A 13,942-nucleotide genomic window follows, 5' to 3' on the forward strand; every position below is an offset into this window, starting at 1 on the left:
ATAACTCTGAAAGAGTGTTAGCAAGTTCTCTTCACAATCTTTTTCCAGCCTGAGAACCAAGGTCCTCATAGCAGCTTTGGGCCCAAGAAAGTGCAAACAACAGCGAATTGTGGGGAGCAAGCTGGGAGGATGGGACTTCATTACTTGAAGCTGTAATTGGACAATTAACTCCAATGTGTAAACTTATAAAAGTGTGAAAATGTGTGACCTATTGTCCATCTTGGGTGTGTCTTCAGCCAGACTCGTGTACTGCCCAAGGTGTATCCTTTGAAGGTCTCTTTAATAAATACCGACTTTATTTCTTTACTCTGTCTAGCCTCTGTTCTAAGTAGCTTCTCAAGGCATCAAAGATGACCCAGCTTTGAGCCAGAGGCCTTGTAGGACACTTGAAGTTCCTCACTAGCTCAGGGTGAGCCTGGCACCGCCATGGTTGATGCTGATGTGGTTGCCACAACCACCCTGCCCTGGTCTGGCTGTACTGGGACAGGGGCGCAAACCTGCTGGGGCTGCCCCGCTCTGCTGCCAGAGCTCACCTCAGCAGGAATCACTGGGAACAGGGGGAGGGAAATCGAGGATTTGCTGCTTGGTAAATCCTCCCACTTGCCTCCTCCCAGTGGAGACATTTGTGGTAATCACGGCGAGCGCAGCGACAGCAGGCCCGGCGCAGCGCCTGAGCGCCGGGCGCCCAGGGAGGCACAGCGCTGCTTTCCTCTCCTCCTTGGCTTGGGCTCGGCTGCTGCCTTCTTCTGTCACTTAAACATTGCTCCTTATCATCTCGATTTCCCTCACCAAGCAACACACGGGGTTATTTTTAGGTGGGAGAAGGGACGTGCAGGGCACCGTGAGAGGCTGGGGTCGATATTTTTGAGTAAATTCAAACAGAGCGTGATCTGCACGGTCCTGTAAAGTGCAGATCTGTTTGAATCGAGAGAACTATTTTAGTGAATTTATTGTTGCCTTTGATATGCTTTTTATATGTTCTTGTCAGAAGCTGAATTAAAAAAAAAGTGCTGCAGTTCAGCGTTAGGCTGTAAAAACATAAAAATCTGGCAGAGAAAGACCTGTCATCATAACTTTCATCATGTTTCAAATCCTTACTTTGCCACATCTGCTCATTACATGAGACGGGCAAGAATTCAGAGCAGCTGAGCTTTGAGAAATTCGGTTATAGAAGGTAACAACTGATTAAAAGGTCAGGAGATGGCTTCAAAAATATTCCTATCGCCTCTTAGCTTCATGAATTTCATAAGTGGGATGCTGGTAGACTGCATTGCTGCATGTGTTTAGATACAGATTAGCCTGAGGAACGAATTAGAGTGAGGTGTAAAATAACTGAAATGTAAGCTGTGCAGCAAATGTACTTTTAAAAATGGTTGGTGTTTTTGTACAATAAAAGTAGGAAAAAGATCATGGCCACTTTGGGAGCACAGTGGGTGAGATCAAGCATGGAAGGGTAAAGTTAATGATGCTGTGGCGATTCATCTTAGCTGATGACCTTGCCTATGGGTTTTAACTCTGTTACTTGGTCAACAAATACAATTGTCATTATAATGTTTAAGAGAAGCTATGGATTTTCAGTCAGAATGATCTTTGCTTTTGTTTTTACTATTATTCTCTTTCCATCTGAAATACAGTCTTGCTGAAAAAGCACTGTTGGGCTGCATCTCTGCTACAAGTGGCCTCTGGAGGCAGCAGGGCGGTCCCCGAGGAGGTGGGTGGGTTCTCCCCCGTGCAGTTGTGCTCCCTCTGGATGCTGCTCCCAGGAGCAGGGGGCAAGCAAAGGGCTGCCTCCCTTCTCCTGCTCTGCCTGAGCAGCCTTCCTTAGTGCTGGAGGCTTGTTAAGTCCCTGCAACGATCCTGAGATTAGAAGAATGCTAATTTTAGTTTGATGTATAATTTTCTCTCTTAAAGAGGTTTTAAGCAAAAGAAAAGAGGTAACATAATCCAAGGAATCCAGAAGGTGGGGGTTTAAAAAAATAGAAGTCTCAAGCCATTGTGCTATTGGCTAGTTACCATAACAAAGAAAGCAAGGTGCTGGTTGTGTGTTTGTCTGGTCAGGTGATTTCATAGGCTTTGTAGCTTGTGCACAGAAGGAAAAAGCTTTCTTCAAGGCAGTTTGCTGGCTGGATTTTAAGGGCCTTAGCCTGAATTACCTGGACAAGTAACTTCACAGCTGGATGGTGTCAAGGCCACTTACAGCCCTCCTGTGGCTGTTTGGTTTTAAGTGGTGCTGTACATAGTCCTGTGTTGCAGTATCTCCTAATAGATAATATTTTAAAATGTACAAAGATACATTTGGTATAAATATAGCTCACAGCATGAGGCACTGAATAAAACATTTCTCTTCACTCATCAGGGAGGATCATGCATAACTTACTCTTGGATCTGCTTCATCATTCAGGCGTTGGAGAGTCACCCCTAATTTGTGAAAACATATGGCTTATTCCACCCTTCCACACTGAGAATTCATTCGAGGCATGCTTGCCTGCAGTCTTGTGTTCACCATCTGGATCAACCTTCTGCAAGTCGAGGTAATTGGGAGTTACGGCAAGGGGGAGCAGGGAAGCGAGTTCCTCCTCCTCTGCTAAAACAGGAGGACATCTCTTCTGAATCTTGGCTTCATTACAGCCTGATAGACTGAATCTCAGAAAAAAAATCATGGACCAGGCAAATAGCCAGGTTACTGAAAACGCATTTTAGCCAATAACTATGAACTAACAAAAAAATTTGACTTTTTTTAGACTACATCTTGATTAACTTCCTAGCAACACTGAGTGAGGGAAAACTTGCTGTGGATCCAGTAAGAAACTGTTTGGTATGTCACAGATCTATTGCCTGTCATACATCATACCTCTGGGTGGATGGAAGCTTTGAGCTCCCATTGCTCCTGTTCATATTTGATGGAATAGGCAAATCTGAGACTACATATGCCACAGTTAGACAGGAGTCTTTCTTGGAAAAGCATTGTGTGGCTTGTTCAGGTTTTGCCACTTGTTCTAATGATGGACACACAGTTCTGTCTCCTGTAGGGAGCCTGGGAGTGTGATCAGAGCCCTCCTGGGTGTGTGTTTCATTCCTAGAGCATCCCTCAGGCTGGGCAACGCACAGAGACCTCTGATGGGAATCGTCATTGCAAACCACCAAGGTTTTGCTCAGTTTTACTGCAGTCCTTCAGCTGCCCCTGTTGAACTAGTAGCTCATTCTGGCTTGGAATGCAGAGTCTGAAAGGCTCAGTTCTGCTCTGAGGTGCCTAGTAATGCCAGTGTTTTCTCACTCTACCATGGACCTGACTGTGACCTGGTATACTCCCAAGCAGAGAAGAAAGTTATTATTGGCTTAAGTCATCCTTATGCCATGGGAACTGGTTACATGCTGTGTTAGTAGCAATGGTAACAGTTAAAGCATTCTTTTGGAAAACCAATTGCAGCTTTATCCTACCCTGTTGTACTGGTACAGAACCTTTGTGACACAATCTCTGTTTCTTTCAATAACCATACCTTCATCCAGTTTCTGAAAAAAAATTTCATTTAAGTTAGTCCTGGATCAACAATGGGTACAGAACTATATGTCCATCAAAATTTAAAATGAAAAAGCTTTCTTATGATGTTGTAAGCCCCTAATGGTCCATTTATTGTCTCTTTGTACAGCACAAGGTCTGCAGTTAAAGCTATTTTCTCTGTCCAGCTTCTCCAGCCTGTGTGGTTTTATCACCTGGAATTACCAGCAGCCCTTCTCATCTGCTACTCAGGTAGCAGAACAGCTTTCATCCACACTGTCTGCATGGGAGTTAGACTGGAGTTTGCCCATTGCTTGTGAATCCAGCCAGAATATTGAAGCAGGAAATGGGCCAAACCAGGGCTAAACTGGGTTTGGAGTTTGCATGTGACTGCTTTCAGGTAGGTGAATTCTTGTTTTTAATGTTGGAAACAGTTGTGTTGAGTCGCACAGAGGCCATGTGAATATCACGACTTGTGATGATCTATCAGATACAGGAAAGTGGCCAATTTAACCCCACAAGTCCCTCTGGGGCAGTGCCTCTGGTTCCCTCTTTGCCACAGCTGAAAGAGTTTGTGTGGATGAAGCCTGTCCTGGAGGCCACTGCTTTGAAGACCTTCTGCTGCATTTTTTGGGCAAGATTTCACTCCTGCTGCCTAAAGCTCCAGGCAGGTTTCACTCTTTCAGGGCTTTCAGGTCCTTCTGGGTCTGGGAATATTGAACATACATGAAGTAATATATCACTTTTTTCAAAGTTGAGAGGGGATATAAAAATATTCCGCACTGGCAATGCCTCTGAATAGCTTTCACAATTTCCTCTCCTCACCACCCCCTCGTATTCCGTCTCTCCTGTGCCTTCCTGCAGGAATGCTGTGCAGCCTTTTGCGTTGGCTGCAGTCGGCTGTGTCCTCCAGCACCCAGCTCCTCCTGCACCACCCTGTGTGTCCCAGGGAATCACCCAGCACAGCCTGAGCTGCAGGCTGGGAGAGGGAGGTGAGTGCAAATATTTGGTGCCTCAGGACAGTGAGATTTTTCTTACTGCTCTGGGGATACTTGGTACTGGAGCACAATTCCAGCCTGGGATCAGTTAAGGGTATGTATGACAGGACTGTGCCTGTCCTGGTCTACCCTCTTAATTTACTTCTCTCTTAATCACAGTGTTTGAAATTATTAAAAGAGATTAAAATGCAAACTAGCACCATAAGCAAGCAGAATGTAATAGATGGTTTTCATGAAATAGCATTAAAATAAAAGATAAATAATTTATGAGCAAGTCTCTCATCTTTGGATGGCCATAAACCAACACTAATGAGCTACTGTCCAAACTTCAGGAATTAGTGCAGCCAGGTTCTCCTCTCCAGGCCCCAAACCTGTCCCAAATGACAAGATGTTTCATATGCCTTTCTTAGACCATCTTATCTTAGAATTTTTTTGTGTAGAGTTTAAAATAGCCTCATTTATATGAATCTGAAGATTTACAGAGTACTGAAAATGTTCATTATTTTGCAAATGTAAGTTTTTATTAATGAACAATTCTCACAAGCCACCTACATGCCTGGTTAGTCATACTCTTGCTTTATAGAGACATACATTGGGGGGAACAAAAGGTCATGAAAAGTAGGAAGGAGGACTGACTCTGGCTTGGCTACAGCCCAGGTTACCAAACACATGGATTCTGGATTATTGGTATTTCTGAAAGGCTTTGGCCACTAGCATTTTCAGTACTTGCAGAATATCTCTGAGACAGGCAGGTCACAGCAATTTAAAGTTGTTGGATTTTTTTTTTTTTTAAGTTTAATTGAGCTGTAAATAAGCATTTGTACCTCCAACATAGAAATGAGACAGAATAGTTTTGATGAGCCTAATGAATATTATCTCTAAAATGCTATGGGTATGTTCATAGATGTAAATTTCATAGGCTGAATAGCCTAAGAATACTCCAAGAATGCTTGGAGAAGCTTCTCTCTGTTGAGATTATCAAGTTTTTTCTCCATATGGATGGGTGTAAATGGAGATTGATGGGAGGAGCTGTTATTGTACCCATTAGGATGGCTCCTTTGTTTCAGTATGTAGATTGCATTTTGAAGAAGATGTCAAGTTAGTTTAACCAAAATGAGATGTGTAGTTGCTTTATGCTCTCCTTTCTCGTCAGCTTCGGCTCAGCCCCATGTAATTTTTCAGGAAGAGGTTAGTAGTTTGCAGGCATTACAGCACATATTGGTGCTGAGGAAAATTTCAGACTTCACCTACGTTTTGAATGGAAACAGCAACATCTGACAAAAATATATTTGCTGAGAGGGGTGAGGAGATGATAGTTTGAGGAGTGTATTTTGATTGGAGACCTTTGGTTGGCTTTGTCAGGCGGTGGCACAGGTGGGAGTGCCACAGCTCCCGGTGCTGCTCCAGGTGCTGCGCAGGGTCCGGGCACAGCCCACCCCTGCCCTCCCTGCTCCTGCTGCTGCCACGGGGAGGTTCACTGCTCAAACACCTTTGCTGAAAGAAGGTTTGATGAATTGGCCAAGGCAGTCAGTCAGATTCAGTTTTACTCTTATGGGTGGTGTCCTGTACAAAACAATATTCTGGACATTCAGTTGAAACGGGGGAAGTTAGATTCCCCCCCACCACTGGACATCTTATTTGCTTCAATCTGCATGCTATTTATATTTGTAAAGTTAAGTGTTTGTGATCTATTTACTTTCTCACTCCAGCTCATTTGCAAGCTCACACAGGATGCTGCATTCCAACTTGGGAAGCAATTTAATTTTGATACAAAAGGTAGATCGATTGTAATTCCCAGGATGAGAACAAGGTCACAAATTCTATTGGATATCTCAGAGTCATTTCTTAGCAGTGAAACGCTGTATCTTTTCTGCCACAGTAAATTCCATACATTTTAAGGTCTACATCTTAATGCTCAGGTTTTTTAAATGTTATTTTTGCTTCTTAAAAATTCTTTGAAAAATACTGATGTCTCTGTTGAAGCACACCAATCAGTGCTAGATTTCTTGGCAGTGAAATGTTATTCATGCTGTGTACATAAGCTCCACATTGTCTTAAAGATTTTGCAGGTAGCTGGGAAAGACAAGACAGGAATTTGTCTTGTGAAAGAAGCTTCCTATGTGATTTTAGCTGAGCTCTAGGTTTTGGAGCCAACTTAGCATTTAAAGGCTAGGCACACTTGAAAAAAATCTAATTAGTATTTAGAATAAACGGTAGCATTAATTGCAGTCAGTTCTCTATAAAAGAAATGAACTACCACTTAATTGCATTTAAATACAATTATACAAGAAGATATAAAAATGTATCTTGATTAGAGAAAGAAATAGTTCAGGTTAATTCTTTTCTTTAGTAATGAGAGAAATTTATACGGAAAAATTGTGTTATCCTGTGGAGCTGTCATTGGCTTCTTCCTGTGGTTGCTTCTCAGTCTTGAAATAGATATTCAAACACACGTCTGTCATTTCAACTTGGAATATTTTTCCTTCTCAGACAATAATTCTCTGCACCCAAAGTTGAAAGCCTTCCAGCTTTATGCTATCTCTGGTCTGTGGGGGTGCAGGTAGGAAGCAACTGTATAAGTTGGCAAGTATATTTCTTCATGGTATAGTTTGCAATCAAGTGAAAATGAAACTATTTCAGTTTTGGTTTGTTTTTATTTTTCTTTTTTACAAATGGTTCAAACCTTTGCTAAAAAAAGTTCCAAGTGTTAATCCAGGAGGGGGCATGAAAGAAAGGACATGTCCCAAAGCCCTGTTAGGGAATGAAAGGTGCTGAACAGAATTATTTTCTGAAAGATTGAAACCTGGTGTGTTGTGTGAAGTCTAATTTTAGACCACATTATGCTGCAATATGGTATCAGACTCAAAGAGCAGCAGGTGTCAGAGAATCTGCTAGCTGACACTCCATGTTACAGCAGAAAAGCTTTATTAAATTCATTTTCTAAGCTGCAAATAGGACTCTGACATGGTGTGAAATTCAGCTAAACTGAACTTCTTCAGCTCCTGCTCTAGCATGTCATGGATTTTCTGTAATCACCCACTGTGATCTGGCTGGCCCAAGTTTAGAAATGCTGGCTATTAGCCTTAGCAGGAAAATGCTTTGCTTTTAAGCACTGTGTGCATCCCACCCAAACCTAATGAATCCTCAAGGGGGTCTGAAATGAGACAAAACCCAATCCCGAACCAAGTGAGAACAGGAAAATCTATTTCGTGCTTTTCCCACAGGGGATGGGTCTCATGCACTGAGAAATATTTGGTGATGTGGCCAGGATTACCTGGATGCAACAGCTATTTTAATTTTGAATATCTGAAATATGGCTATATGCTGATTTCAATGGATGAGACATTTTCTTGAAAATTTAAAAGCTTTTTCAGGGTAGAGAGAGAAAATACATAGACACAACAATGGCAAAGTTGTTTTGTGTTTTTTTTTTTTTGTTTGGTTTTTTTTTTGTTTTGTTTTGTTTTGTTTTGTTTTGTTTTGTTTTTTTCATGTTTTCTATATCAGTGCTGTGAACAGCAAAGCCACCCTGGCATGGGAAGGGCTCTGTCACCTTTGTGCTGCCACCTCTCCTGCCCCAAAGGGGCCGTGGGTGCTGGGTGGTTTTGGCAGCCAGGGCTCCGTCTCTGGCCCTGCAGCTCTGCACTCCTGCTCTGGAATAGGCTGCAGAGATTTGGCTTAGTGGCACACAGTCTCACAATGTCTTCCAGAGCTGGATAGAAAATAAGTGGGGGAAAAAAAAATACTTGCAGTGCTCCTAATTTTGACAGTGTGGTGTCCTGATTTACCTGTGGCTATTGTGTAAGGGGAATGCAGTGCCCACAGCAATAGGGACAGTGTTATCAGGAGAGTTGCCATTCATTCTGAACTGTTCTGACTGGGTTTAAGCATCCCTGAAAGAGTTGAGAAGCAGCAGAGAAGATCAAAAAAGAACTGTCAGAGCTCTGAGCCTGTGGAATTAATTTAGAGAGCTCCCCTCAGACAAAACAGTGTCAGGTAAAGATGGTGTTTTATACAGATCAGATGTGATCAGCTGGGCATTGCTGGCCATCTCAGGGAGCAGCAGAACACAATAAAAGGGAGATGTTCAGGCTGTGAGCTGAAGTTCTTTATTTTTTGGGAGGGGAGGATGCTGCACTACCTCTCTTTTGAAGATGATTCCATGTCTAATCTCAGAAAGAGTAAAGATATAAATAGATAAGTAATTTCCAGGGGTACTTATAATTGATGGGTTTTCTGTTCACAGTTTGGGTCCTAGTCCTTGTTGGGAGTCTGAGCTACCTTTAGCCTGTCAGGCAGCTTTGCTCAGAAAGCAACAAAGGAATGTGGAACAAAAGAAATTATGCAGGGAACAAATGGAAAATTCAGGGTTTGCATACAGAACCCCCTCACAGTCTGGCTGGCTGGCTTATCCTATAAATTGTGGGAGATGATGGTTTTGGACAATGCAAGGCATTGCTTTCTGTATGTCATTCAAGTTCTCACCCAATAGCCTGATGATACAAGTTGTACTCCCACTGACTTTGATTGCCAGAGCTAAAACAAAAACAACCCCAAAACCCTTCCACATAACTTTCAAATACAGTAGTTGATTTGGTTTAGAAATGTTTGTGATGATGCATAGGAGTAGAGAAATGATCTGATGTAGGGCTGAAAATCAGCTCATGGGTGGGCAGGTGCACCAGGACACCAAAAAGGTGTCTTTTCTTTGTAAGTGGTACAGGGACAGGAGTTGAGCTGTGTGGGGTTGAACAGTTTGGATTTTGTTCCAGTGTGGAAACAGGGCCAAGTGTCCTTGTCAGTCTGTGGGCAAACACAAGCAGTAAGTTTGTAAGAGTGCAAAAGCAGTAGATTGTTCTAATGCAAACCATTCAGCAAGATTTTGCAGCTACTTTCAGTGTAACTGTGTTGCTCTATGTGAGTGACTGAATTTATTTCTTTAAATGAACCTGAAAATCTAACCAAATCCTCAACTTAAGCTTTAAAATGAAATTAAGAACAATATTTCTGGGTGAACCCTTCAAATTGCTTTTTTTATGTATCTTTGTGGGGCTTCTGCTACAAAATGCATTGGGGTACTTGCAAGAAGTAGTAGCCAAAAATGCCATGCAGGGGACTGTGGTACCACTTGATGTGTGCTGATAGGAAGGGTCTCTGCAGGATTAAGAGCAATAGCTGCATTTTATTCCAAGGGGTAGAACCCCTTCTATTTGGAATAGGAGTTTTTATTTTGTTCATAATTTTTTATAAGAAAACAAGACTTTGGAATGGATACTTCAACAGTATTTTAGACGACAGCCCTAATTTAATTTCTGGCACTGCTGGTTTGAAAAGAAACCATCAATATCATAATAATGTGTTTTCAGACCATATTATGTCGAGGAAATCTGTGACTTCATTTCAAAGGTGACCTGTTAAAGAAACTTTAAAATTAGCTTCTACCACTCCTTTTTGTTTTGCTTTTCCATCTGGGTTTTAAAATATTGTACAAATGTCTGGGAAGCTTTGAATATTCCCAGATTTCTACTTGGAGATTTTTTGGTTATATTTAAAAATAGTACTAAGTCTGCTGTTGCTCTTCCCCTTCCCCTTTTTTCCCTAGACAACTCCTTGGGGATTTCAAGGACAGGAAAGTGATACATGGCTCAGCAAGTCAGAGGCATTTAATTTTTAGAAAAATTTTTTCTAAGCATTTGGATTCAACAGGTGTTAGTGCAAAAAGCAGGATGTTGGACCTGGACCAGCATGGCTTGACATTTCTTCTTTCATCTTCATTTGCAGCTATAATTGCATGAGTTTTCATAGGTTTGGGTTCAGTTTTTTTTAGGATAGACAAATTATTAACTTTTTAATATAAAAATATTTTTCCTCCTCTATAATTTATTTAGTTCCTTCATAAGATTTTTATTTATCACAGACAAGAGGAAAAATCAAATTATTTAAAGAAAAATTATTAAGAGAAGCCTCCAGAAGCTCTAGGTTAAGAGCAAAAGTGAAAGGAGCTGAAAATCGACAACCTCAAGAATAAATACAGATATTAAGAATAAATACAGATAGTTGGGGTGTCCCAAGGCACACCCGTGGTGTTGTGCAGGATCCAGTCCTGGGCAGCCATGCTGCAGAAGGAAACCATCACTGTGTGACTGACAGGGCTAAGGAAAGTTGGTTGTTTATGTGCAGCAGGAACTTTACATTTAAAATCAGTTCTGAGTGGTGGCTTAACATGCAAATATAGAGAAGTGAAAGCCATTTGTTGTCCCCAGGTCCCACAGCAGTGAGGAGCAGTGGATCCCAGTTACTCCTTGATTCTGGCTCAGGCCAGCGGGGCTCCTGCTGCTCTCCGTCTGCAGCAGTGTTTGAGGTGCCTGCTGGAAAGGTGCTGCCTGGGAGCTGTGTGTGAGCAGAAATGCTCAGCTGGCTCAGAGCCTGCTTTCTGCTCATGCCTGGAGGGACTGATGGAGAAAATGATGTCTGGGAGCAGACTGACACACAAAGCCCGTGGGTCATACCTGGCGGTCCCTCTGTGTTCTTTTGGCTGCCTGGTTGGGATGCTAACATAATGAATTTTAATTGAAAAAAAAATCTTTTGGTGGAAGCATATTCTCAGATGGGGGAAGGATAAATTACAGAATAATTCATGGACTATTTGCAGCTCTTGAGAATTCAGCTGATCTAAATAATGTATGTTTATACATATAAATTGTGTGTGTGTGTCCTTGCATATTTTAAATGTTTGATTGTTTCACATTAAGGAACAAGTGCTTACAGTAGAATACTGGAACACTTGCCGTTTTGGTTTTAATTTTTTGCTATTATTATGAATCTCACACAGATATTCCTTGGGATATTTTTCATACCTGCAATTATTGCTGACCTAAAACCATGCAGGCATGGCAGGCAGACAGCATCTATTTAAATCCTGAAGAGCACCAGCAGAGACAGGGCAGTCATCATCCCCCAGCTAATTAGGGATAAGACGAGGTGGAAGATCTAGTGCTGCCTCCTTCTCTGCCTGCCTGTCTGGTGGGCTTGCTCCAGTGCAGGCTGAGCTGCTGGTCCCTCACAGGGAATTAAGTGGCATGATGGATTTGCAGTGCCTGCTCTGGCTGCACTAACAGCAGCCTGGTCCCAGTGCTGGCACAGCCACAGCACAGCCCAGCTGCCTGGCAGCAGGGGCCCCCTTCCAGCTCGTGCAGACCTTGGCCTCTGAAATGTGCCTTCTTGTAGGTAAGGGAAGAGCTGCTCTCAGCCAGAAGAACAGAAAATTAAGTGGTGTTCTCTGCAATGCCTGTGCACACATGTGCAAATGTCATAAAATCACACACCGCTTTAAACTTAGTGTGGGGAAGAGTTAAGCAGGTGACAGCAAGCGTTTGGACGTGTAACTGAGCTCCTGGATGGTGAGAATCCAGTCACTGGGAGGCTCAGGCTGCTAATGGTTTGCTTTTATGGGTGTGTTTAAACTCCAGGCTGTCATTGACTCTGAAGGAACCCCTGACGATGCAAGAGGATTTCACTGGACACCAGGTCAGAGGATTCCAGAGGCTGCTGCTGCTGTGTGTAAGCCCTCAGCCCTGTCTGCCAGTGCTGCCTGGCCTTGGCTGTGCTCATCCCTGCTCTGATCAGGGAGGACAGCACACTGCTCTGTAACCATACCTATTGTGTTGATCTGGTAGGGTATCCAAGTAGAATATGTGATGAGTTTAAGAAAAATCATGATTAATTGAAATTAATTGGAAAAATCTGAAATAGGGGTGAAATGAGATCAGGTGTTCTTTATGAGTACCTGCAGGTTACATGTGCTCTCTGAGAAGGCCTGAATGGAGCAATGATAAAGGATGAACAGAAAGCAGGGAGCTCCCTCGTGTAGGGAACCTGCACATCTCACTGCCCCAAGAACATAAACAGGGAAAACTGCACCATGCACTGAGCCTGAGGAGGCCAGAGTTGCAATGCAGGGGTAGAAACATCCATGGGGGTTCAGGCTGCCTTTGGATGATTAGGGAAGAGCCCTGCTACAGTGGTTTTGCTTGGCCAATGTTATAGGGATTCACAATTTATTGCACAAATTGAAAACAAAATGCACTCCTAGTGCCAAACACTGGGGTGAAGTATGGGAACAGGGAGGCAGCTTTCTGAGGTGTACTTCAGGTTCAGAATTTTACAATGGTTTTGTTGGAGAAGGGGTCCAAATTTAGGTTAATTTGCTTCCATGTCAGGATAGCATCTGGTCCTAACTGTAAGGAGGAGTGAAGATGGGTCCTGGAGAGACCCTGCTGGCAGGGAATGGGCAGGTGGCAGCTGCTGGTGCTGGTGTGGCTCTCCTGCAGTGCCCAGCTGGGATGTGCCATGCATGAAGTACAGTGGAGGAGGGTGAACAGAACGAACTGACCCTTGGGGGAAAAGTGGGACTTGTTTGAAGAAACCAGTTCTAGGTAATTTTAGACTCAAGCATATGGGGTGAGGGTGAGGGTGAGATCAGGCTAACAGGTGTGTTAAACAGGTGCTGAGGTGTTGGAATGACAACTGCTCTGAGGACAGCCACAGAGATGGACCTCAGCCCTGTGGCAAGGTGCTCAAGCTGCAGAGAGGCTGTACCTGTGAGCTCAGGGTGTTCATGTCGCCGAGCATCCTTGCACAGTGACTGCTTTTGGTCATTATTGATTTGAGCCAGATTCAAAGCAACAGCCTAGAGGCAATAGCTGTGATTTTTATAGGGCATGATGGCTTATTTAAATGCAAAATTCTGGCAATAATGCCCTCATCTTAGCACAGTAAACTATCAATAGCTGCCTCTTAAATAGCCTTGTATTTTAAACAAGATATTACTAGTAACCAGCATTTACTATTGAGTGTAAATAAGTCCCAGAAGCACTGCCAGATCTGTGGTGTTTTCTAATCTGCATAGCTATTAAAACTCTTTTTTGCAATGCTGGCTAGCTACATTTTAGGGTTATATTTCTGTCACCACTGCTGCTCCTCACAGGTGCAGAGTTGCTTCCCAGAGAGATGGGTTTGCCACAGCACCCCTTGTGTTGCCCTACCTGGAACCAGCCCTGCCAGGGTCCCACGAGGTCCCAGTCTGAGTGCTGGCTGTGGCTGCCTGCAGATTGCACAGAGTTCAACTACCAGATGGGGGACACTAAATCTGCTTTGTCTAGCCAAGAGCTGGCAGACAGAGCACCACTGCTGCTGTCAGCCAGAGAAATACTGAAAATTGCTCAATCAACATAATTCATGGAGCTTTGTGGCAGGTCTGCAGCCCCCCGGGGCAGTGGGGAGTGCCAGGTCAGCCATGGAGCCGTGTGAGCCCCTGGCCCTGCTCCCTTGCTTGGAGGACACACAGCTGCCTGCTGCTGCCCAAGTGTGGTGGCTCTTGCAGAGGGACTTTCAAGGGGAAAATACTGTGAATGACACTATTGCTCAGTAATTCCTGCTTTGTTTGCAG

General features: G+C 43.3%; 1 protein-coding gene across 1 annotated transcript in view; it reads left to right on the top strand.

Annotated features, from left to right (window-relative positions):
• Positions 1-13,942, top strand: part of LOC110474280 (uncharacterized) — an 80,838-nt gene that overhangs the window by 25,687 nt on the left and 41,209 nt on the right. Inside the window, exons 7-9 of the mRNA XM_085588329.1 lie at positions 2,357-3,896; positions 4,361-4,488; positions 11,964-12,021. Of these exons, the coding sequence (XP_085444455.1) occupies positions 3,843-3,896; positions 4,361-4,488; positions 11,964-12,021 (240 nt within the window). The 5' untranslated portion in view covers positions 2,357-3,842. The remainder of the gene's footprint in view (positions 1-2,356; positions 3,897-4,360; positions 4,489-11,963; positions 12,022-13,942) is intronic.

This window comes from Lonchura striata, chromosome 10, assembly GCF_050655825.1.
Source record: "Lonchura striata isolate lonStrDom1 chromosome 10, ASM5065582v1, whole genome shotgun sequence".
Taxonomy (NCBI): Eukaryota; Metazoa; Chordata; class Aves; order Passeriformes; family Estrildidae; genus Lonchura; species Lonchura striata.